The 26412-nt window shown below is 37.2% G+C and overlaps 2 protein-coding genes across 2 annotated transcripts in view; one reads left to right on the plus strand and one right to left on the minus strand.

Annotated features, from left to right (window-relative positions):
• LOC137006263 (oocyte zinc finger protein XlCOF6-like) overlaps positions 1–26412 on the minus strand; it is a 165444-nt gene that overhangs the window by 53018 nt on the left and 86014 nt on the right. The window contains exon 3 of the mRNA XM_067366900.1: positions 2230–2249. Coding sequence (XP_067223001.1) covers positions 2230–2249 — 20 coding nt within the window. The remainder of the gene's footprint in view (positions 1–2229; positions 2250–26412) is intronic.
• LOC137014587 (zinc finger protein 420-like) overlaps positions 2493–26412 on the plus strand; it is a 50182-nt gene continuing 26262 nt past the window's right edge. The window contains exons 1-5 of the mRNA XM_067378954.1: positions 2493–2550; positions 4407–5468; positions 11180–11436; positions 20586–20703; positions 21697–22727. Of these exons, the coding sequence (XP_067235055.1) occupies positions 2493–2550; positions 4407–5468; positions 11180–11436; positions 20586–20703; positions 21697–22727 (2526 nt within the window). The remainder of the gene's footprint in view (positions 2551–4406; positions 5469–11179; positions 11437–20585; positions 20704–21696; positions 22728–26412) is intronic.

Raw genomic sequence — 26412 nt, forward strand, 5'->3', positions numbered from 1 at the left:
TTATAGTTTGGTCTGTTCAAATAAAAATATTTAACATTAGTTTCTTCTTTTCTCACAGTGATGGAGTGTGATCAGAGGAGGCCTGATATGAAACGTTAAAACACTCCTGGAGAGTTTACATTTATGATGTCAAAGTTCATGAACAAAGCTCATATTATTCCCCAGATAACAGGTACAAATTGAAAATTACAAAAATATGCAAACATCATAGGTCTTATATATTGTCAGTCGGTGTGTCTTTTATCATTCAGCTTTAACCCTGTGATTATTCAGGTAGGGTCAGGATAGTCAGATCTGCCTCAATCATAAAGTTCTCACCCGCCGCAGATGAAGATCTTCAGCAATGATGGAGCAGACTCTCTTGTGCTTCTTCTGTCTTGAGACTCAGTTTAAGTAAAGCTCTCTGTCATTGGTTGTTGATACATCACATGATCATCCAGACTGGATGCTGACAGTGGCGGGAAGTTTAACTTTACAGAGAGTAGCTCATGATGGCAGCTGTTATTAGTCCAGCTTGTGAAAGAAAAAGATAAAAGTTTTCAGAAATATGAACCAGAATGGGAGTCTGTGGAGTAAAAGGCTTCCTCAGATGCTGAACTGCATTAAGTGTAGAAGATAAATGATCGAGGGACGCATAACAGCATCTCCAATAGCGCGCACACACACACACCTCATTTACATTGAGTTCACACTTTAATTCATCCTCTCTAATCTACATGTAGCCTATACTGGTGATTATACTGGATTTAATACAGATCACTGCTTTGATATCTTAAATATGAGATTATTCTGTATCATGACAACAACCCTACTTTTGTTACGGCTGGTTGCAGGAAGGTAACACAGATGAGGAGAATAATATCAGTTTAATACAATAATCCACAGGCAGAGAGGTGCAACACAACATAGTCAAATGGTGAACAGACAAAGACTGAGTGAACAGGAGGAACTAAATAGCAAACATAACAGGGTTAATTAATGGGACACAGGTGATGCAAACTAACTAATGATGATGGCGGGAAACAGAACATGTGATCAATGAAAACAAACTGAGTCCATGAACTGAAACAGAAACTAGACAGACTGTAACAACTTTGTGCTGCTCTTTATTTTTAATGGTTTTGTGATCATTGTCTCTTCTGATCTAATTTCACTACTGCAATCAATGTACTTATTATTAGAAAATCAAACTTTCAGTTCATATATACTATATTACTGTAGTTGTTTAGCAGCAGTGGCTGATGAAGATGAGTGTCATTAGTGTTTGTTTTTGTATTATTGGTGTTTTATCCACATCATGTTGTGAGAAATAACAGTATTGTCTTTCAGTAGTGCAGTTTATAGGACTCCAATAATGTTTCTATCAGCAAACACTCAGAATAAAGTGAGATGATCTGCTAATGGTCTGAATGTCTTGTTGAATGAGTGTTGATAGTCTGAGGATCATCAATATGAACAGAGAAACTGCTGAAAACACTCTTTATTTCATGTCAATAGTTCCTGTTTTCACCTCATTTATTATGCTGATGTCTTCAGATCTGCTGTAAATTGACACTTAAAGCTCATTTCATTGCTGTCAACAGACTCAGGGGATTTGTGGACCTCTAATATGAACAATTATTTTTGTCTTTGTGCTTTTAACTGTTTTTCTTACAGTTCTTTACTACTTTTCTAGATATCTGTCAATATTTTAATGGAGAAACAGAATAAAGTTCTGAATTAGCATCAGTTACTTTACGATAGACTGATATAAATTCTGAATGCATTTAGTTTAGGTGTGAAATACAAAAGTTAATAAAGTTAATATAGCACAAAAGAAAAAAAACATATTTCAGGCATATTCAGAACGAGAATAATTTGCTGACAATCAAACACTGTATTGAAGGATCACAGTGAAGCCCAAAATACTCTTTAATTGTCATTTTAAATCTTTATACTTTGCCACTTTCCTTCAAACCACTAGCTTTCACCTATTTGTCACCAAGAAGATTTTAATCATTTAAAATATAATGAAATATAGTATGATCTCTTATTCTTTTATATACTTTATTAAATACAGGTCAAAATAACTGATTCCTTTTTGCATTAAATATATCTGTTACACTAAATGATGATGGGACATTAAAACATTTTGTTTTCACGAAAGTAATTTGAAACATTAAACAGACACATTTCATTTAGTGGGTTTTCTATTTAAAATCACTTTTGTCCATTTAATTTGATGCAGACACTACAGTTTGATATCTGGACTTTAACCCTATAAAAACAAACACAGTAACTGATTTATTTTTGATTTGGGCAGATCAGCTCCTCCAATCAATCTGCAGTTCAGTCAACAAAGCCCCGCCCACTGCAATTCACTTAATGAAGCTCCTCCCACAGCAGTCACATCATCAGTGAAGCTCCTCCCAATGCAGTTGATCAATAAATGCTGGAATATTCCCATCAGATGAGCACTGAAGCTTCAGGAAGAGCTGAAAACTGCAAAGAACATGAGTGATCCAGAACCCTGCAGAATGAAACACACTGAAGATACTGAAGAACAAAGAGGTTGGTGTTTATTCTTCATTTATTCATGATGCTGAACAACATTCATGTCAGAAAGATTCAAGCACTTCTGCACATTTAGAGAAACAGTAGAAATATGAAATTAAACAATGTTCTTTTCTAACAGGTAAAGGAAGTTTGAGAAACGTTCATATTGATTGTCAACATCAGATCAAACTAAATATTTACATATTTTACATTTATTTCATTTGTTTCACAATTTGCAGGAGTGTTACCAGAATTTAGCCATTTTCAATATAGTTTACAACATTGTTCAACTTTCCAGAATGGCTGACAGGGTTGTGAGTGTAACTTGAGCAAAATCTCTTCTTACAGTAACTTTGATAACAGGGTTGATGAATGCAGTCATTCATTTGTGTAAAAACTGAGACAATGGATTGAGATTATTTTCTTGTCCTCCCATCATGCTGTAGAAAGAGCCCAGATGATGTCACTTCCTGGGTGTTTTTAAAAGGAGGAAAAACATGTCAGAAGTAACAGGGTTGAGTGAATCATATAGGACACTGATAATAACACATTTAAAGATCAGTCAGTCTAGACTTTGAGCATGTGAACTTTCTACAGACACGGCAACAGTCAAGATATGACGTTATACATTTTTTTTAAGACATAAATAACAAATAATAATCACTCCAAAATTTGAAAATATACAATCTATTCTACTTTACTGCAAACTTCACTTGATCTTGTGTTTCTGGAGTCCCACATTCACATGTGTATGAAAGGAAGGAGAAGTCTAGTGTGAACGGCCCTTAATTACACAGTTTTAGGAAAATTAATTAAATATCAACCTAAAAGTTGATGTCAAAATATGGTTGTGTAACGAATCATCACTCGGGCATTGATCCATTTGCATGCTTTATTAGAAGAATCGTAGTAATACAGGCAGGGTCAGACAGGAGCAAACTGGTATGTAAGGAACAGGCAGAATCGTGGTCAGACAGGCAGTAAGTCAGGGCTGGCAGATAACACTCACAGAAACGGGAAAACAGGCAGACGTCAGAGGTGGGCGGCAATGGATCGTAGACTGGTATACAGGCAGACAGCAACAAGTAATCAAACAGGAAATAACGCTCGGAATTGTTCACCACGGCAAAACAAGACTTCGCGTCTGACAGGTGGATATGGCAGTCCTTTATAGTCCGGGTAATGTGATTCAGCTGCAGGTGTAATCAGTCCAAGGTACGGGCTTATGGGAAATGTAGTGTGGGTGAGTGTGTGTGCTAATATTCGGGTGATGGTTCCCTCCGATGGCCAGAGGAGGGAATCACGGAGTTCGTCTCCGTGACAGGTTGTTAATATCACATTAGATCATTTTGTCATTGATTGAAAATATTTCTGAGCAATGTTTTCTGTATTTTCTTAATATCATTTATAAATGATTAAGAATTATTTAAGGGGAGGTGGCAGAGCAGCTATTTGGGAAATTCTGTAGCCAGAAGACGTCCATTCAGTGCTGATTGTCTGAATTCAGTAAATCTTGATGTAAAAACATTTGAAATTGGAGTCAGATTAAACGAGCAGCTAAAGTAAAATTGAGACTAAATTCTAAAATTAAGTGAACTTCACAGGAGCGCTGAAAAGACGTACACACATTATACCTTCACCAGACCACTGGATTCTGTCGTTGGAACGACAGCTGGTCCTTTACGATTGGAAGATTAATGTTAAAGTTTCAGGGACATATGCAAGTGATTTATGCAAATGCTTCAGAATGATCGTAATGTTTGTAGCAGTTGTCTATCACAACAAGTCTCAATTTTATCACCTTTAACTTCATATTTCTCTCTTTATTTTGATTAAGTGAAAATGAAATGACCTTTTCTCTTTCATTTCAGAGCTGATGGAAGTGAAGGAGGAGAGTGAAGAACTGAGTGAAGTGGAGGAGGATCATCATGACAAACCTGGAGAAAAACCTTTGAGTCACTCAAAGACTAAAAAGACATTTTTAAAGAAAAGAAGAGACAAGAAATCTACAACCTGCACTCAGTGTGGAAAGAGTTTATCAACCAAACAACATCTTGAGATTCACATGAGAGTTCATACAGGAGAGAAGCCGTTCACTTGTAATCAATGTGGAAAGAGATTCACAACCAAACAATATCTTGAGGTTCACAAGAGAGTTCACACTGGAGAGAAGCCGTTCACATGTGATCAGTGTGGAAAGAGCTACAGTCAATCATCATACCTTAAAGAACACATGAGGATCCACACTGGAGAGAAGCCTTTCACATGTGATCAATGTGGGAAGAGTTTCACACGAAAAGGACATCTAAAGGAACACATGAAAGTTCACACTGGAGAGAGACCGCTCACATGTGATCAATGTGACAAAACATTTCTAGGGTCATCAGACCTGAAGAGACACCTGACAGTTCATACAAAGGAGAAGCCACATTCATGTTCTGTGTGTGGAAAGAGTTTTTCATTGCTGTGTAGTTTAAAAGAACATGAGAAAATTCATACTGGTGTGAGAGAGTACATGTGCTTTGAGTGTGAGAAGACTTTTACTACAGAAAAAACTTTAAAACAGCACCAGAGAATTCATACTGGAGAAAAACCTTACAAGTGTTCACACTGTGACAAGAGATTCAGTCAGTTAGCACATCTGAAAACACATGAGAGGATCCACACTGGAGAAAAACCTTTCAAGTGTTCACACTGTGACAAGAGATTCAGTCAGTTAGCACATCTGAAAACACATGAGAGGATCCACACTGGAGAAAAACCTTACAAGTGTTCACACTGTGACAAAAGATTCAATAAGTCATCATCTCTGAAAACACACCAGATGATCCACACTGAAGAAAAACCCCACAAGTGTTCACAGTGTGACAAGAGATTCAGTGTGTCATCAAATCTGAAAACACATGAGAGGATCCACAGCAGATGTGTGATCAGTGTGGAAAGAGTTTCACTATTAAAAGTCACCTGAAGATACACATGAAGATCCATGCAGTGGAGAAACCACATCTCCACAGTGTGAAATGAAGTGCTGAACAAAAAAATGCACACGAGACACGTCCAGGTGCAGAAAGTGAAGTATACCCGAGGCTTGATGGGGCGCTGTCTTTCTGCGCTCACAGGCAAAGAATTATCTTTGAAAGGTTTGCACACTCAACTGTGCGCAAGATGGAGCAGAACATGGGAAATGACATATAACCGTTCAGCGCTCATGTACCCTGCCGAGAGCAGCCTTACCTCGGCTAGTCCTTCCAATGTTTGCCGCTGACTCTGATGACTCTGTAGTGGTTAAACATGAAATATAATTCATCTTTTGTAACAGGCAATCTTTGGTCTCATTAATCTATAATTTGTTCCCTGGAAAATCGTTTTAGCTGAGGGTAAAGTAAAGTTTCATAAATTTATATATTTAGGCTATTTAACTTTACTGTTGTAGTCTATTAGAGCGCTGACTTTGAACGTTTGACTGAACTGTTTGCTTTAGTTTTTATTGTAGCTTCTTAAAACTGTAAATGTAAATGTACCTTTTGCTTAGATTTTTATAATGGCTGTTATTGATCATTAAAACTGACATTTAACAAAATGAGACAGAGTTGAGTTTTATGATTGCAAACTATATGCACATATTGCCTGAACCACATATGTTTATTATTTTTAAAATGTAAATTAAAAGAGGAAGTTTTATAGTTCTGGTTTATACCATTCCGGTGTTTTATAGTTTGTTTGGTTGTAAATATAGTGAAGATAATCATTGACTGTGTTCCCTAAAATATACATTTGCATAAATTTCAATAAATTTACATTTATTCATGTGGCAGACGCTTTTATCCAAAGCGACTTACAAGTGAGGAATACAACAAGCGAGTCGTCATGACGAGGCAAATAGACAAGAAGTGCTCATAATACAAGTTATAGGCAGTGCTCAGATTATGCTAAACTACAATAGAGAGGGATTAGAGGAAGTGAAAGGATAGGAATAAGAAGTTTTTTTTTTTTTTTTAAGATGAGGTTAAGTGCTCACGAAAGAGATGGGTTTTCAGCTGTCTTTTGAATATTGCCATCTCTGTATACATACGTATATCTCTGTATACATACAGAGATAACTGGAGTGGCCAGAATATGAAATGTCAAGTGTCCCCAACTAAGCAAGCCAAAGGCGACAGCGGCAAGGAACCCAAAGTCCATCAGGTGACAAACAGGTGTGGTAAAATTGAGAAAAAAACCTTGGGAGAAACCAGGCTTAGTCGGGGGGGCCAGTTCTCCTCTGGCGAACAGTGCTTGGTTACGATTCAGGTAACTATCATAAGTCCGATAGGATCGCAACATTTAAAGTATTTAATCCAGTTCCATCCAGTTGAGGATTGTATTTATCACGCCAGTATGGACGGTCTGTTGAGGAACTGTGCTACTGGCTGTCGTGTCGATGAGGCCTTCACAATGGATGATCTAGTTGACTCAATCTCTGCTGATACTTCAGGGCTGCGTTGTGGTCGTGTCAGGGCGCTGGTCCTCGGTCTCACTTGAAAACGGCTGTTGGGGAAAAATTTAATCACACAAAAAGATTTATGTTTGAGTTCACACTGAAGTCAATATCTGTTTCAGCTATGCAAAACACCTCTCTGAGCTCAACAGACACAGCGTCTGTTGAAACCCAGGGAGTAACGATGGGACACCCAAACTGAGAGCTTTCCCAAACCAAGGGTGTCAGATAATTTAAATAAGTTCTAAGACAAAAGGGGAGGCCATTTGTGTGTGTGTTTGTTACCTTCATCCTGTATGGAAAAGTACTGGGGAGAGTTGCTCAAACCTCTGGGGTATAAATGTTTGTGGGTTATTTTGTGTCCTTAGTTCAAACTCGGGGCAGACATTGTATGGTTGTGTCAACTGTGGACTCTTTCTTGCAAGAAATTAAAATCTTTATAAAGTGAATTTTCATAAGGTTTGTCTCTTATTTGTGATTTCAACTAATTAATTTTTGCCACAACAATTTTGGTGTCAGAAGTGGGATTCCTTGGACGGACCTTCTGGACCTGGAGACCTGGAAACCCCATTTAGATTCAGGGACAAGGGACCGGTGCTGTGTAGGCAGTGTTGGGGGTAACGAGTTACAAAGTAACGGATTACAGTAACGATATTACTTTTTTGGGTAACGAAGTAAAGTAACGTATTACACTAATAAAATTGGTAACTACACTACTTTACTAGACTATAGGAACGCGCTTTCCTGCGTTACCCAAGCCGTGTTTGCCTGTGTGTAATGTTCTGTCTGTTTAAGTGGTGCATGCATGCGTGTGCCTGTATGTGTGCCGTTGCCATAGAAATCGATTTGACGTTGCTGCTGGTGAGAAAAGGAGCGGGAAATTGAGATGGAGACGGAGACAGGGGGTTTCGGCCACTGGCGATATTCACATTACTTTAAGTTTATTGCTCAAAAGGACAAAAATATTCGTGTGAAATGCACACTATGCCCAGGTGACAAGTGTCTTTCAACTGCTGCCAACTCGATGAGCAACCTATCTAAGCATTTGTCAGCCCAGCATGGCAATACAAAACTTGTGGCGAAAGATCCTGCTCACCAGTCATTTGAAGTCGCTCATTATCAGCCGACCCCGCCTAAACAAGCTAAGCTTTTCTCAAGTCTTGGAGCGCAGCAGGTAACACAAAACGAAATGAACAGGCTAGTTGCAGGGTTCATTGTAGAAGACATGCTTCCCCTGTCGACCATTGAATCGCCCAGGTTTAGAAAAATACTAGATAAAATACCCATGACTCGCAAGCCAACGTCCGACAGGAAAACATTTTCACAATACATGGATAAGTGTTATTCCGACATGGAATCGAAGCTTAAAACCTCTTCCACTCTGAGGCGTATTTTAGATTTCCACCTGAATTTGACATACCAAAGTTTAAATGTTCACTCTTCACACATACAGTGAGAGAAATGTAAAATATTGGTGTCATTGTAAAGAAAACCCCTCAAAATAACAAAATCAGACTGTAATACTTCAGAAATAACATTCTATGCATTTAAAATACTGTAATAAGCACTTAAAAAATAGGCGATTTTTGTTTTTTTTGTTTAAAATCCTGTTTTTGAAAATCTGTAAATCAGGTTCTGATTGCTCTAGGGACTTGCTGATTGTTTTCTTTGATTCCACTAGGTGACAGCTTGTACTAGAAAAAAATATTTTTAATCTATCATCTTCTAAACAGAAGTTATTGAAATGTAACTGAAGGGAGGCAAAATGATATTTTAGCATATGCAAGTGTTCTTTGGATTGTCCTTTGCAAAAACAGGTTTTACAGACTGCATTACCCCAAAAATCCTATTTTTATTATATGGTATAGCACTTTATTTTATTATTTATTGATTTTCTTCATTTTCATCTTTGTCTCCGAGATGCAAAACAAGTACTATGCTAAAAAGCATAAAAGAATGAGATTTTGTTTAGCGTTTTACACTTTTTATTCTCCTTTCAGGTGACACAAGACAGTATAACATATAAAATAAAATGTATGTGGTCTTTAACAATGTAAAACATGATCTACATCCTCCACATTTATATCATTCTGTGCATCACTATAATATTTTGTCCCTTGTGTTGAGAGCATCACCTTCCTCTGGCCTGTCTTGAAGATGTGAAGCTGAGGACCATCTGTTGCGGTGGTCCAGGATCTCATGCAGCATCTGAAACAAAAAATAAAAGTTGTTAGTTAGTTTTTTACAATATAATAATATGTATTTTACGATTTCAAAATGTAGATTTACTCAAATGACGATTTTATTGAAGTCTGCATGCTTGTATACTAATATGTATGAGTATGCATACTTATACGCAGTTTCGTCAAATGTTTTGTCAAATGTAACAGTTTATTGGCTTAGTTGCTGTGCTTTCCCATTTCAAAATAATAATTTTATCATTAAATAAGCATTAGCATTGTAAATGCAGGAATATATGAGCTTACCAGTCAAGCGCAGGGTCCTCTCGTCTCCCTCGAGAAAAGAGCTGTCATTTTCGCCGAATCATAACACGGCGTCACTGGTCAATGCCTCATCACTTTCAATAAACGTTTATATCGGTGCCATTGGTGCTTTTCCCTCTCCATATGCCATTTTAGAAGTCAAAACAATACACAAACTATGAAAACACATGCAAATCTTCCATCAAACAGCTCCTCTCATCACTCGCAACGCGATCACACGCCCACCACGTGGAACTGAAGCGCGCGTGTGTGTGTAAAGCTGTGGTGTGATCCCGCCTGTCTGCCTCAATGATTTGTTGAATATCTCGCCATCTGATTGGACTAGAAGCTTGATTGACATGTCCCTGGACAAATAGGATCCTCAGCTTTATACACATGCCTGATATGTATATCATCGTCATCACTGAAGGAAGCCAGACCGTTTGGATGATGGTGTGAAGATCGCGTGTTTCTTCATTCGTCTCCATTTTGTGTTTCGGACAACAGAAGAGTGAAAGTAGGCTCATTTGAAAGAAAACTTCATAAGGTAAAAGATGATATAGAGTTTGTGGCTGATTTTATCTTAGAGAAGCATTGAAAGGGGTAGAAATGTGACGTTTGTGTTTGTTTTTTCCACATTTATCAAATTTATTGCGCAATTCTTTTGAAGATCGTTCAAATGATGTTGTGAAAACAATAAAATAAACTATATAGCCGAATTCCTGAGAATGAGAGCTTTCTTCTGATATATGACATGTCTGTTTTATGAAATATGCGAAAAATTCATATTCATATTTATATTTCCTCATCGTAGTCAAGGGGAGGGGCGTTTTTGGCATGATTGTATATTTAAGCTTTATCTTACTAATTTGTGTAACATAAACACAGAAGTCATTATATTCTTTGTAAAGATTAGATTCTAAGCTTTCAAATGGTACCATATATGGGTTGGTAGTATCTGCAGAAATCTTAAAACAAAATAAGTGAAAATACTATGACGTCGTTTCGGCCCGCCCACGGGCCGGCAGAGTGGAAGAGGTTAAAAGAACGTTCGAGTCCCTGGATCATGTGTGTACCACCGCGGACATTTGGTCCGCCAACAACAAAAGTTATTTAGGAATGACGGTGCACTGGATAGACAGCATTAGTTTTAAACGCGAGAAGGCTGCTCTTGCCTGCAAGAGAGTGAGAGGAAGAGACACTTACGATGTTATAGCAAGCGAAATAGAACAGGTTCATTCATCCTTTGGGCTATCACATAAAGTAACAGCATGTGTCACTGATAATGGCAGCAATTTTGTAAAAGCATTTAGAATGTTTGAATCCCATCCTGATGATGAGTCTGACTCTGAGTCATCTGATGAGGAGGGGGAGGAGGTCACTTTTACTGATGTTGCCGAAGCACTCAATCAAATGAGACATTTTCACTGCCGCCTCATCTGCGCTGTGCATCTCATACACTAAACCTGATCGCAAAAAAATGACCTGGAGAAATGGCTGACCAGTAACAATGACTGTAAAGCAGTTTACAGAAGTGCTCTTGCCAAGTGTGCAGCTCTCTGGACAAAAACTAGTCGCTCTACTGTGGCTGCAGACCAGGTTGAGGATGTGCTAAAAAGAAAGCTCATCATACCCACTGCTACATGCTGGAACTCAACTCATGACGCCTTGTCTCTTATCACAGAAATCCCAATCAGAGATTTAAACACCATTTTTTCTAGACTGAGCGTAAAGAGCATCACTGAGCGAGAGTATCAGTTCCTGAAGGAATATTGTGCAGTGTTAAGTCCTCTTGCTGCTGCATTAGATATACTACAAGGAGAAAATTATTGCTACTACGGCATCCTGCTGCCAACCTTAGAGATTCTCATGTCAAAGTTGCTTGCATTGAAGGATGGCCTTTCCCAGATGACAGCTGGCATGCCTGGTGCTATTGTACAGGTAAACACATATTGAATAATAAAATGAATGAAAAGAAATCAATTTTTACTTGGCAAGTTTTTGCACATATGTTTTAAGTAAATTTCACATATGGAATTAAGTAAACTCTTAACTAAGTTAAATGAAAGTAACAAAGAAAATAAGTAATTTTAACTTGGCTAGGAAAATGTTGATTATCTATTTAGTTCATTTCACTCAAATAATATAACACTGAATGAAGAATTTACTTAGTTTTTTTTATTCTTGCCTGAACTAACTTTTTCATGTAAATTACATTGTTTTTTCTGTAGTATTTACTTCACCACAAAATCATTTTTATCAGTGCTGCCTTAAATAATAGCTTGCAGTGTAGGCTATAGGCCTGCAGTTTAATATAGCTGATGTTCTGTAGCCCAAATTTAAGAGGCTGTTAATTGAACTATATATGTTTGTCTAATGTAGCCTACTATTTCATATCACAGGCAATCAAAGACAGATTTGCATCCGTCTTAGACAGCAAGGATGCTCTGATGGCTGCTGCCACAATGCCCAAATTAAAGGTCCGCTGGCTCAAAGATGAGAGAGAAGAGATGCTGTTAAAAACATGCTAATTTCTGAATGTCGTGCCCGGATTCCTGAAGAGCCACTGATGAGACCAGCAATTCAGAGCCCTGCCACCTCCAGTCACAATGACTTTTTTGAATTTGAAGAGGAGTTTTCCTACACCGCAGAGACTGAAGTCATGGAGTACCTAAAAATGCCTGGATCTGACTTGGAGGTTCTCTCCAGGTTCCCCAGGATTAAGGAAATTGCAAAGCAGTACAACACTCCAATACCGTCAAGTGCACCAGTCGAAAGGCTTTTCAGCCTGGGCAGTATTATTCTGACCCCAAGGAGGAACAGGCTGTCAGATAAAAGATTTGAAAGACTTTTACTTATGCGATACAATCGTTATTTTGAAGAATAGAGAGAAAAATGAATTGAATGGGATAAAGTTTATGAGATAAACTTTTTGTTGCACTTTCTGTTTTCACTGTTGCACTTTTGTTGCACTTTCTGTTTTGTGCATTGTGATAATTGCAACAAACAATAATTCCTTAATAGGTTCAAGAGTTTGTGACTTGGTATGTTACCGCCTCTAGAAGCCACATCTCCAGGTGGCAGAGGAGAGCGAGCTAAGGGGAAAACGGGGTCAGGGTTTTTGGGATGACTTGAATTTTCTGTTTAATTAATTAATTTCATTTTCTATTTCCTTTTATGGCTTAAGTGCATTTTAAATTAAGATTGTTGTTTTTTATAGGATAAAGTGACCTTTATTTTTATATTTTTAATTGACCACTTCTTTTTTTGTTGTTGCCATGAATTTAATAAAAAGCTGGTTTTGTTCTCAGAAGAAGAGTTTTGTTCTCATGTTTCCTAAAGCCTGTGTTTTGAAACTTGTGTTGACAACATTTTAAAATGCCTTCTTTGTCCTGTTGTTTCTGGATTATACGGTGATGCATATTTCTTTGTGCAGACGGGGATATTGTTCTTTCATATGGTTCAATATTTATACAATAAACTCTATGCAGAAAGGTTAAGTGATGATAGGGTTATGATGTTTGTCCATGTATCTACACGGTAAATTAAGAAAAAGTAAAGTAATAAGTAGTGAAGTTACTTTTCAAATGCAGTAACTAGTAAAGTAATCTCATTACAATTTAAAGAAGTAACTAGTAGTAACTAGTAACTAATTAAATTTTTTGAGTAACTACCCCAACACTGTGTGTAGGTCCAGGAGGACGACCACTGGAATCAAAAGAAAACGAACCCGAGATGGCAACGGGTGCTTCTGGTAAGAGACAAACTTGGAAAATTCAGGGGGAACATTTAAAAAAAAAAAAATAGAATTTGGTTGAATTTAAAATTAAATTGATAGGGATAAACCATAAGGGGAGTTTGAATCTGTGGCAAATGCAGCATGAATTGATGTTTTTTAGGAGGTAAAAAAAAAAAAAAAAAAAACTGAAATCACATGGGCAAATAAGGGGGACTGAGTTGAGTGCGATCCCGAATAGGGCGCTATTGAGAGCGTCCGCCCGGCTGATCTTGGGTGAAGAGATCAGATCTGTACGGAGACGTCCAACAGATTAATGGCACGCACGAAAAGCCACAGAATCAGACTGCCAATATGGGGAAATCCCAAAGCAAGCTAGTGGAATATGAGACACCGGTATTTTGTAAAATTGTTCATATTTAGGCCAATTATTTTTATTTTTTTGTTGCCAATTTCTATAAAAATGCCCTTTGTTGCAGTCGCACACATGTTTGTGTGTGTGTGTGAGATGAAAGTTCGTTCCACTTTGTGTTTATGGTCATGTAGAACATTTCAGATTTATACTGGATTTATTTATTTATTTTGACAAATGAAATGGAAAAAAAAGTAATTTTCAATGTGGGGTCAATCTGACCATGAAGGACTTTATGCACCTATAGAACAACCAAATCAAGCCCAGATTTTTTGTGCATGCTTAGATAGATTATTTAGGAAAAGTCACAGAGTTTCATGCCCCTGAGATGAAAGGAAAACTTTTAAAAAACGAAGGAAACTGTCAGTGGGGTCAGCTGGACCCCAAGAGCCGATTAAGGGTTAATATTCGTTATCATCACTGTGAGCGCTGGTGTTTTCAATTCATACTTGCAGCCGAAAGGCGCTCTGTGCACATTTAGTCCACAAATTCATCTAAAGAAGAACAGGACATTCCAGGAACTGAAGGCATGTCTTCCAGAGGTCTCTAACCATAGCTTTAACAAACAGATAAACACTTATGATAAACACGATGCCTGCATGTATTGACTGAATAGCGCTCGCTCCATGAGCATGGCCGCATTAGCGGATAATGAGCTGAATCAAGGACTTCTGACACGGGTCTCTTTTCATACAGATTACATAAACACAGAATGTTTCTTTTCGATTTGACTTACACGATTTAAAACCTGACATTTCAACGTTTCTTTAGACATAAGTGTCATTTATTTTGTCATTAGTATTCACTAAGTTACAGTTCATTTTCTGAGAACTATCAGATTAAACTTTGTTCAGAGGGAGACGAGAGATCACGCATCATGTTAGTTTTCTTTATTTTGCAAAAAGCACAACATTTTGTTTTTACTCTGAGTGTACACAAATAAAAGAAGACATTCTATAGTTTCAGTTGATATATTACTTATGTCTCTATGACAAGAAATGACCAGAGAGTTAAGAGCAGGGGGGGGGGGCTATTTTTAATGCCATCCCTTCTTGAAAGGACAATAAGTCCTTAATAGGGACCACTGAAACCTCATTGGAAGGTAGGATCTCTTTGTTAACAACATCCTCTGGAATTTTGAACACCTGTCCACAGACAAGAGCACTTTTCTGATTTTTTACCAGATGTGGGACATAAGGCATGTCAGACTCCTGACTGGTGTTGCTGGATGTGGCACAGATGTTTTGGTACACATGGCCTGGTTTGGACTACCCATATTGGTGGTGACATTAATACAGATCACTACTTTGATATCTTAAAAATGAGATGATTCTGTATTATGACGACAACCCTACTTTGTGCTGCTCTTTATTTTGAAAGGTTTTGTGATCATTGTCTCTTCTGATCTAATTTCACTCCTGCAATCAATGTACTTATTATTAGAAAATCAAACTTTCAGTTCATATATATTATATTGTAGTTATTTAGCAGCAGTGGTTTATATATATATATATATATATATATATATATATATATATATATATATATATATATTTTTATTTTTTTTTTTTTTTTTTTTTTTGTATTATTGGTGTTTTATCCACATCATGTTGTGAGAAATAACAGTATTGTCTTTCAGTAGAGCAGTTTATAGGACTCCAATAATGTGTAAAGTGAGATGATCTGCTAATGTCTTGTTGAATGAGTGTTGATAGTCTGAGGATCATCAATATTAACAGAGAAACTGCTGAAAACACTCTTTATTTCATGTCAATAGTTCCTGTTTTCACCTCATTTATTATGCTGATGTCTTCAGATCTGCTGTAAATTGACACTTAAAGCTCATTTCATTGCTGCCAACAGACTGAGGGGATTTGTGGACCTCAAATATGAACAATTATTTTTGTCTTTATGCTTTTAACTGTTTTTCTTACAGTTCTTTACTACTTTTCTAGATATCTGTCAATATTTTAATGGAGAAACAGAATAAAGTTCTGAATTAGCATCAGTTACTTTACGATAGACCGATATAAATTCTGAATGCATTTAGTTTAGGTGTGAAATACAAAAGTTAATATAGTTAATATAGCACAAATGAAAAAAAACATATTTCAGGCATATTCAGAACAAGAATCATTTGCTGACAATCAAACACTGTATTGAAGGATCACAGTGAAGCCCAAAATACTCTTTGTCATTTTAAATCTTTATACTTTGCCACTTTCCTTCAAACCACTAGCTTTCACCTATTTGTCACCAAGAAGTTTTTAATCATTTAAAATATAATGAAATTTAGTATGATCTCTTATTCTTTTATATACTTTATTAAATACAGGTCAAAATAACTGATTCCTTTTTGCATTAAATATATCTGTTACACTAAATGATGATGACACATTAAAACATTTTGTTTTCACGAAAGTAATTTGAAACATTAAACAGACACATTTCATTTAGTGAATTTTCTCTGGACTTTGACAGCAGTCACATCATCAGTGAAGCTCCTCCCACAGCCATTCTCCAATAAATGCAGGAATATTCCCATCAGAAGAGCACTGAAGCATCAGGAAGAGCTGAAATCTGCAAAGAACATGAGTGATCCCCTTTGATGTTCCACTGTACAAAAAAAATAAAAAAAATCTTACAGGTTTAAGGGTTTCATTAGTTAATACTAGTTCATTCTTCATATTCAAGTAATTATCTCTTTAGCATTTATTAATCATTTATCATTGTTCATTTCAACATTTACTTACACATTAAAATATAAAGTTGTATTTGTTAACAATGTAAGGTGGACTAATATGAACAAGGAGCGACTGTATTTTAAACTAACATTAACTGTATCGCTCAATGTTAGTTCATGTTATTTAATACATTAAAGGGATAGTTCACTCCAAAATGAAAATTGTCTAATTACTCCCCTTCATGTCGTTCCAAACATGTACGACTTTTATCTTCAGAAAACCAAGTAAGATTTTGATGACCGAATGTAATGAGAATGAACCTCATTGGTTATGCAGCACATGGAACAACTTGAGTGTGTGTAAATAGTGACAATTTTTATTTTTGGGTGAACTATCCCTTTTAACAAATGTGACTTATTGTAAAGTGTGACCAACTAAACTGATTTAAAAAAAAATTGTTTTCCCCTTTTAGAATTGAACGTCTGTGGCGAGATGTCTGGCTTGGTGTAACACAGCTGTATTATGATGTTCTCCACAGCCTTGAGGAAGATGGTTTGTTGGACTTATCTGATTCTCTTCATGTGTTCTGTACACACTATGTATTCATCCCACGCCTGCAGCGCGACCTCCATACTTTTTCTGAAGGCTGGGATAATCACCCATTACGGTCTGAAGGTGGACTCACCCCTAACCAGCTGTGGGTTTTGGGACACATGCAGAATTCAACCCAGGATGAGGAGGAATTGCAGCTTAAATTTTTATTAAATTCTATATACTTTTGCTGTGTTGTCAAATTATTTGTTACTGTTGCTTAAAGTATAATGCAACAGTTTTCTATAATACATTTAAGAATCTGGAGCTGTTTGGAACAGACTGGGAGACATTTGACAGCGTAGATGAAGCTGGAGGAGTTCAAGTACCAGAAATTCAGTGCCCACTGACTGCTGCTGCGATGGAAATTGTAAAATCAACAATTGATCCTCTTGCACCATCTGACTCTTATGGAAGAGATATTTATACATCTTTGCTTCAATATGTTAAAAGAATGTTGACAACAACACAATGACTGTCTAAAATGTAAAATGTTATTCATTACCTGTGCCTTTCCGAACAAGGTATTTGTCTTTGGTTAACATTAGGAATGTGTCCTATTATTTTAAAAAGAAATTATCCTAAGGAAGACAATTTTACTCTACTGCTAACAAAAGGCACTTAAAAAGCTGACCTATGCTTTCTACTTAGACATTATCAAATGATTCAGCATGCCTTACAGCCATTTTCATAACAAATTTAAAGTCATGAAATGTTTTCAGGTGAGCTGTAGGAAATGTAATGGTGCGAGTACATGCGCTGACAGATGAAAAACAAATAGTGTGAGTTGTGTCACAATTGTGGGATTACAAATTTGTACTATGTTATATCTAAGTTCCAATGTAATAGTATATGAACTGAAAACTTTATGTACATTGTGTTTTACATTTTGAGGTAAAGATAATGACATTCTAAAGGAGATCAAGGCAGTCAGCCCAGGTGTCTGAGACACTAACCTTTTGTCTTCATGCACTTCCTGACCATAAGCCATGACAAGCTCAAGTTACAGCTGTGCTTTTGTCTCTATGATAATGTAAAGGTATGGGCAATACTGTCAGACTGTTTGGATTAGCACCTATGCATTTGAATGACTATGCTGATTAGATCATGGCTGGGAAATGTAGGGAATGGGCTGATTTCCTGCACTGCATTGGCATGCATTGTTTAGTTTTTTTCCACCTCTACTCTATGTATCCCTCCCCCTTGAATGTATATAAACTTCAATGTACACTGCCTTAGTTAGATTTTGGATGACCACAGCGACGCACAGCGTGTTTCTCAATAAAGAGTAACTTCTGCTTCAAGAGATCCCAAAGTCTCCTGGTCTATGCTTCTGAGATTGCCAACAACTCCTTCATTCATTTGATTTGTTCAAACGGCTGATTCATTCAGGAATGAAGTAAATGGCTCTCTTTATGAGTGCACCACTAAATCATTGATTCACCCGATTTCATTCAGAAACAAAACACTGTTTAATAACAACATCATACTTAATTAAAAGCAAAACATTTATAATAGTTTTAGATAAATGACCATATTAATAAAAAAACATGCTCTAGAAAGTGACAATGATGTCCATACCGTGAATGAAAGCTTTACAAAAATTGCATATAGTTTAAGTAGAAATCTAAAATCTCCGAGTTTTTCTCTAAGTGAGATCTTTCCAGCAGGATTTGTGAGTCTGAGACGGGGAGAGTTTTCAGTTTCTGCACATAAAACTGTTACATGTTAAAGATCTAAATTACTTTCTTACAATGAATGTTATCATAAAATCAAACCATGTTTCATGGTTATCGTCAAATCATACAGGTGCTGGTCATATAATTAGAATATCATCAAAAAGTTGATTTATTTCACTAATTCCATTCAAAAAGTGAAACTTGTATATTATATTCATTCATTATTACACACAGACTGATATATTTCAAATGTTTATTTCTTTTAATTTTGATTTTGATTATAACTGACAACTAAGGAAAATCCCAAATTCAGTATCTCAGAAAATTAGAAAATTACTTAAGACCAATACAAAGAAAGGATTTTTAGAAATCTTGACCAACTGAAAAGTATGAACATGAAAAGTATGAGCATGTACAGCACTCAATACTTAGTTGGGGCTCCTTTTGCCTGAATTACTGCAGCAATGCGGAGTGGCATGAAGTACATCAGTCTGTGGCACTGCTCAGGTGTTATGAGAGCCCAGGTTGCTCTGATAGTGGCCTTCAGCTCTTCTGCATTGTTGGGTCTGGCATATCGCATCTTCCTCTTCATCAGAGAACATAACTTTGGACCACTCAGCAGCAGTCCAGTCCCTTTTGTCTTTAGCCGCTTCTGGTGCTGTCTGTTGTTCAAGAGTGGCTTGACACAAGGAATGCGACAGCTGAAACCCATGTCTTGCATACATCTGTGCGTAGTGGTTCTTGAAGCACTGACTCCAGCTGCAGTCCACTCTTTGTGAATCTCCCCCACATTTTTGAATGGGTTTTGTTCCACAATCCTCTCCAGGGTGCGGTTATCCCTATTGCTTGTACACTTTTTTCTACCACATCTTTTCCTTCCCTTCGCCTCTCTATTAATGTGCTTGGACACAGAGCTCTTTGAACAGCCAGCCTCTTTTGCAGTGAACTTTTATGTCTCGCCCTCCTTGTGTAAGGTGTGGGTGTAAGATCGTCTTTTGGACAACGGTCAAGTCAGCTGTCTTCCCCATGATTGTGTAGCCTACAGAACTAGACTGAGATACCATTTAAAGGCCTTTGCAGGTGTTTTGAGTTAATTAGCTGATTAGAGTGTGGCACCAGGTGTCTTCAATATTGAACCTTTTCACAATATTCTAATTTTCTGAGATACTGAATTTGGGACTTTTCTTAGTTGTCAGTTATAATCATCAAAATTAAAAGAAATAAACATTTGAAATATATCAGGCTGTGTGTAATGAATGAATATAATATACAAGTTTCACTTTTTGAATGAAATAAACTTTTTGATGATATTCTAATTGTATGACCAGCACCTGTAGTTATTTAGCAGCAGTTGATGAAGATGTGTCATTAGTGTTTGTTTTTGTGTTATTTGTTTTTTATCCACGTCATCTTTTGAGAAATAACAGTATTGTCTTTAATTAAAGTAGTTTATAGGATTTTCTCATATATCCTGACTCTAATAATCAGTTTCTAACAGCAAACACTCAGAATAAAGTGAGATGATGTGAATGTCTTGTTGAATGAGTGTTGATAGTCTGAAGATCATCAATATTAACAGAGAAACTGGTGAAAACACTCTTTATTTCATGTCAATAGTTGCTGTTTTCACCTCATTTATTATGCTGATGTCTTCAGATCTGCTGTAAATTGACACTTAAAGCTCATTTCATTGCTGTCAACAGACTGAGGGGATTTGTTGACTACAGATATGTACAATTATTTTTGTCTTCATGCGTAGAGCTGTTTTCCTTACCATTATACATATTTGGAATAATTTTGTTACATTATTACATATTTGGAATAATTTTGTTACATTATATTCTGTTATCATTTATATATATAAAACAAACCCCGTAACTGATATATTTTTATTTTGGCAGTTCAGCTCCTCCCACACTGGGATTCATCATCAGTGAAGCTCCTCCCACTGGAATGCATCAATAAATGCTGGGATTTTCCCATCAAAGGAGCATCAAGAAGAGCTGAAACCAGTAAAGACTGAGTTTATTAAAGAGGACAGTGAGAACATGAGTGATCCAGAACCCTGCAGAATGAAACACACTGAAGATACTGAAGAACAAAGAGGTTGGTGTTTATTCTTCATTCATTCATGATGCTGAACAACATTCATGTTAGAAAGATTCAACTACACATTTAGATATGCAGTTAAACTAATGTTCAACAAATGGTCAGTAAAGTGAGATTTGAAAAATGTTCATATCGATTGTCAATATCAGGTCAAAATGCAGATTATTTTACATTTATTTTAAATCTGGTTCAAAATTTGCAACAATGTTACCAAAATTTTAGACAAGTTTCAAAATAAAAAAAATAGTAATATCAGTAAACACCAAACTGTATCAAGTAAATTCACTTTCCAGAATGGCTGACAGTGTTGTAAGCTTGATTTAAGCAAAAGCTGATTTATAGTTACTGATAAAGTTGTATTTTTCATAAAAATGAGGAAGTTATTCATAGTTATATAGATTATTCTTCTTACAGTAACTTTGGTAACAGGGTTGAATGTGATCAACACTGTACAGTTTGTGTAAAAATGAGACGATGGATTGAGATTATTTTCTTGTCCTCCCATCATGCTGTAGAAAGAGCCCAGATGATGTCACTTCCTGGGCATCACAGTTTTAAGATGAGGAAAATCCATAACAGGGTTGAGGGTCAAAATTCAGTTGAGTTTGTTTTCAGTGTCCCACATTCACATGTGTGGAAGTCTGTGAAAGAAAAAGTGTGACCAACCCTTAATCATTAAAGTTTTAGTAAAATAAATATCAATCTAAAAGTTGGTGTCAAAATATGGCAATAATTGTGTCATTCATTAAAATATGTAATAGTTCTCACTACAGAAACATGGTGATTTGACTATAATGTTTTAAATATAATAATTGCTTCAGGGACATATAATAAATATATAAAAAGGCATCAAAGTGATCAGAATATTTCATAGCAGTTGTCTACTTCAGTACATGAAGGTTCACTTTTATGTTTTTTCACTTCATAATCCTCATTTTGAATCACTTTAATATACTGAAAATTAACTTTTTTTTGTAATTTCAGACTCAGAGCTGATGGAAGTGAAGGAGGAGAGTGAAGAACTGAGTGAAGTGGAGGAGGAAAATCATGACAAACCTGGAGAAAAACCTTTGAGTCGCTCAAAGACTAAAAAGACTTTTCTAAAGAAAAGAGCCAAGAAATCTTTCACCTGCACTCAGTGTGGAAAGAGTTTCTCAAACAAACAACATCTTAAGGTTCACATGAGAATTCATACAGGAGAGAAGCCGTTCACATGTGATAAATGTGGGAAGAGCTTCACACAAAGAGGACATCTTATAGAACACATGAAAGTTCATACAGGAGAGAAGCCACACACATGTGATCAATGTGGGAAGAGTTTCATGCGATCATCACACCTTAAAGAACACATGAGGATCCACACAGGAGAGAGACCGTTCACATGTGATCAATGTGGGAAGAGTTTCACATCAAAACAAAGTCTTGAGATTCACAGTGCAGTTCATACCGGAGAGAAGCTGTTCGCATGTAATGAATGCGGCAAAACGTTTCTCTGGGCATCAAACCTGAAGAAACACCTGAGAGTTCATACAAAGGAGAAGCCACATTCATGTTCTGTGTGTGGAAAGAGTTTTTCACTGCTGTCATATTTACATGAACATGAGAAAATACACACTGGTGTGAGAGAGTACATGTGCTTTGAGTGTGAGAAGACTTTTACTACAGCAACCCATTTAAAACTACACCAAAGAATTCACACTGGAGAAAAACCTTACAAGTGTTCATACTGCGACAAGAGATTCAGTGTGTCATCATCACTGAAAACACATGAGAGGATCCACACTGGAGAGAAACATTACAAGTGTTCACACTGTGACAAGAGATTCAATAAGTCATCAAATCTGAAAACACATGAGAGGATCCACACTGGAGAAAAACCTTACAAGTGTTCACACTGTGACAAGAGATTCAATCAGTCATCATCTCTGAAAACACATGAGAGGATCCACAGCAGAGAGAAGCTGCACACGTGTGATCAGTGTGGAAAGAGTTTCACTATTAAAAGTAACCTGAAGATACACATGAAGATCCATGCAGTGGAGAAACCACATCACCACAGTCTGAAATCATGATAAGTAGTTCATCTTTATGTGCTGAACAACAAAGTAGTTTCCTGCTTGGAAAATCTAAAACTTCTCCTGAAACTACAACAGAACGATCAAATCACTGTTAAAACAGACTGTATGGATTTTTCCCTCAAGGTCAGTGTGACAAACTAGTGACTTACACTTAGTGAACAAACTGCCATGTTTCTATTATTGTCATTTACAACATAATAAAATGAATGAATGAATGAGGCATTTATAAAAATAACCTAAATATCCTAAAAACTGATTATTAACTTGTTGTTGCTCATCTTCATTTAATCCATGATAAATCTCCCACCATTTCCCATCATCATTCCTTCGATCTTCTGCAGTAGTTCTTGCACCTGAATGTCTGATTTACTCTTGATATTGAAACAGTAAAATCATCCTCCACATTCAGTCAACAGCACAGTCTTTCAGTTTAAGATGTTCATCAATGCCTGTTCCAGATCCTCCAGTTCATCTCCATGTGTTAACAGAATCATGATGCACTTCTGAATTCCAGTCCTCGGGACCCCTTGCTCTGCACATTTTAGGCTTGTTCGAGATGCATCGGCGCTGCGCAGACCGATCGGCATATGACATCAAAGTACCGCGAGAGTGATTGGAGAGCATTCAACACCGATGCTTTTGAATCGCTCTCGCGGTACTTTGATGTCATACGCCGATCGGTCTGCGCAGCGCCGATGCATCTCGAACAAGCCTTTTGTATGTCTCCCTTATTTAACACACCTGAACCAGATCATCAGCTCATTATGAACTGAACTGAGTGTGTCAGAAAAGGGAGACATACAAAATGTGCAGAGCAAGGGGTCCCAAGGACTGGAATTGAGATCCACTGCTCTAGAGGAATGGTGAGCAGAACTGAACTGAGACCTGCTGAACAACCAGAGACCAGCTGCTCTTTCATCATCTCCAGCTGCTCTTCATTCAGATCTGGATCCAGTAGATCTGGAGAAATAATCACATGCACATGTTTTTCAGAACTGCCAGCCTGAAACCCATATTGTGTATTGAATTGGATAAATTCAACTATGTAATTCAAATGCATAAACTATGGAACAAAAAGTGCTGATAAAGAATTAATCTGTATGTAAAAGTGGAATTGCAACAAAATGACGTTGATGTGGGACAAGAAATTTTGTTCTCTATTTCCTCAAATTTGCAGAACTCGACGGTGGTTGTTGAGAGGTCGTCAACTAAATGAATGCCGAGTGTAGAGGATGGTAGGGGATAGTCAAAAAAAGATTCCTGATGGTTGAATGTACTGTAAGCTACATAAATTTCATCCCTGAATGAAATGATATTTTGCAGCTTTGCAACTTTACCGCCGATGTAAACATGACTGTTTGCCCGTTCCAGTTTAAGAGTGCAAGGGCTTGTCCGTAACTCTTTATACTGTGTCGCTTCATGAAAGGATGCAGGTAGAGGACCAGTTGCATGCTGTTTTTTGAGCAGATGTGGCCTGGTTTTGTGAGGTTTTTTGCAGCTTCTTTGCATCTCTGAGAATCTTTTTATTATTTGACTCAGAGGGCATGTTGGTTTCCTCAGAAGCCTTTTGAGTTTGTTCAGGTGATTCTCATACTTGAAAGCACTGAAGTTGTCTAGCACGCCATGCTTTTTTGCATCATCTGCAAGATGTACAAGGCAGTGTGCATTATAGGACAGGAATTGTGGCCCATACAGTTGACCGAAGTGATTGACGAAGAGAACCAGTATGTCATTGGCATAATCACAGTAATCTTCCATCAGACTGTTGTTGCACAGGATGAAGATTCCCACAAAAAGCAGCAAGAAGTTTTTGTACACCTCTGTGGTAAGGAGATCTTTCAATATAAAAGGTCCGGTATACAGTAAAAACTGCCTGAACTCTGTTGCCTTCCACCTGTCAATTTCCCTCAGTGCCCTTAGTTTCCTTGCGAACTCCATGGGCACGCTTCTCTGAGCATTCACTAACCTTTCTGTTAATGTGTTTATTTGAAATCCGACAGCCTACAAGTGAGAGGACCCATCTTCAACCACAAGTGGAGGTCTTCTCATGATTCCGAGGCACACGAGGTGCATGTAATCGAGGGGGATGCCAGAGACCATATCCAGGGAAGTTTGTTCAAGGGGTGACGTGCCATGATGGTGATCAGAATCGGTCTTGTTTCTGAAGCTCTCATTGGTTCTTAGAGGCATGTCGCTTCTTGGAAATGTCATCCTGTTTTCCAGGTACTCTCCATCCTGTGTGCATTTTTCACATCCATGATAGCCTGTGTGACCTTTAATGTTTTTTAGGAATGCACGAGCAGGTGCGTCGCAAACCATCGAAGAAAGTTGTAAAGCTAACCTCACTCCTTCAAACTCAAATCCATTACCCAATTCATTTACTTCCGTGATGAAGTCTTCAAGATACTCGGTCAGTGAGGTAGGTTTACCTGTGCCACAAAATAAACCTATTGTCACTGGTTCTTCTTGTCTGATATTTTGCAGTGTTCCAAGAATGGGCCAGAACTGTGTTGACGAACTCTTGTAGAGGGGCAGACCATCGATGTTGACCTGAAGCTCCAATGTGTGAATGTTGGTCAGAATCTTGACATTCTGATGTAGCACCTCTGTGATTGAATTTAGTACTCCAAAATGGTAATACTGGCCACCAGCTTTGTGTTGTATTTGAGGGTTCCCACGCACCGTTCCTAGCAACGTTCTTTAGTCTTTTGGCAGATTCAAACTATGTTGACGTAGTATGTTTAGTAATGAATTTAATGCCACGTGTGAGATTTTGTTTTCAGTAGCCCAGGTTGCCAAATCTTCTTCTAGGGAAGTTGGATCGGTTTCAGACTCTGACTCGGGGTCTGATTCACTGTCATCAAGAAGACTTGCCATATTGACAGCTTCAGTCTCGTCAATCTGAGAGAGACAGTCCATAAATGTGTCTTCATCATCGATTTGACATTGACAGATGTTACGTGAGTCACTGTGCATGCAACTCAACTCCGTCCCTGAAGTTGTTGCATTTATTGTCTGCAGTTGTTGATCCACCTTCTCCTTGGCTTTTCTCCTCAGTGTCCAATAAGACGGCTCATTGCAAGCCATAGTATTAAGACCTTAACACAAACAAACCCTTTTTTGTTGTTTGTTTACTGGCCTACCAAGATATTTGCATCAACACAATTGATGTACTATAAAGCATTATCAGTTGAACTTAAAGGATGATGACTTCAGATGCAAAAGCCTCTAAGTGTCATCTAAAATGTTCTTATAAAGTGAGCATTTTTATCAGGCTCCTGTTTTAAATGGCAATGAACAGGACCTATCAATTGCCATTAAAGTGAAATTACTGAACCTAAACATAGGAGCCTGATAAAGATGCACATTTTATAAGAAAATTTCAGATGGCACTTGGAGGCTTTTGCATCTGAAGTCTACACAGACAAATACATAACACGCACACAAAATTTTTAAGTTTGGACTAGTAAGGAGGATAATGAGTTTCTTATGTTTAGAAAGGCTATGTTTATCTGATCAAATACAGTAAAAACAATTGTAAAAAAAAAATAATTTTATTTAAATATTTAAGAATGGTATGTATTCCAGTGGTGTTGATAATCATTTGATAAGAAATGTTAGAAACATC

Source organism: Chanodichthys erythropterus, chromosome 3 (assembly GCF_024489055.1).
Source record: "Chanodichthys erythropterus isolate Z2021 chromosome 3, ASM2448905v1, whole genome shotgun sequence".
Classification (NCBI taxonomy): Eukaryota; Metazoa; Chordata; class Actinopteri; order Cypriniformes; family Xenocyprididae; genus Chanodichthys; species Chanodichthys erythropterus.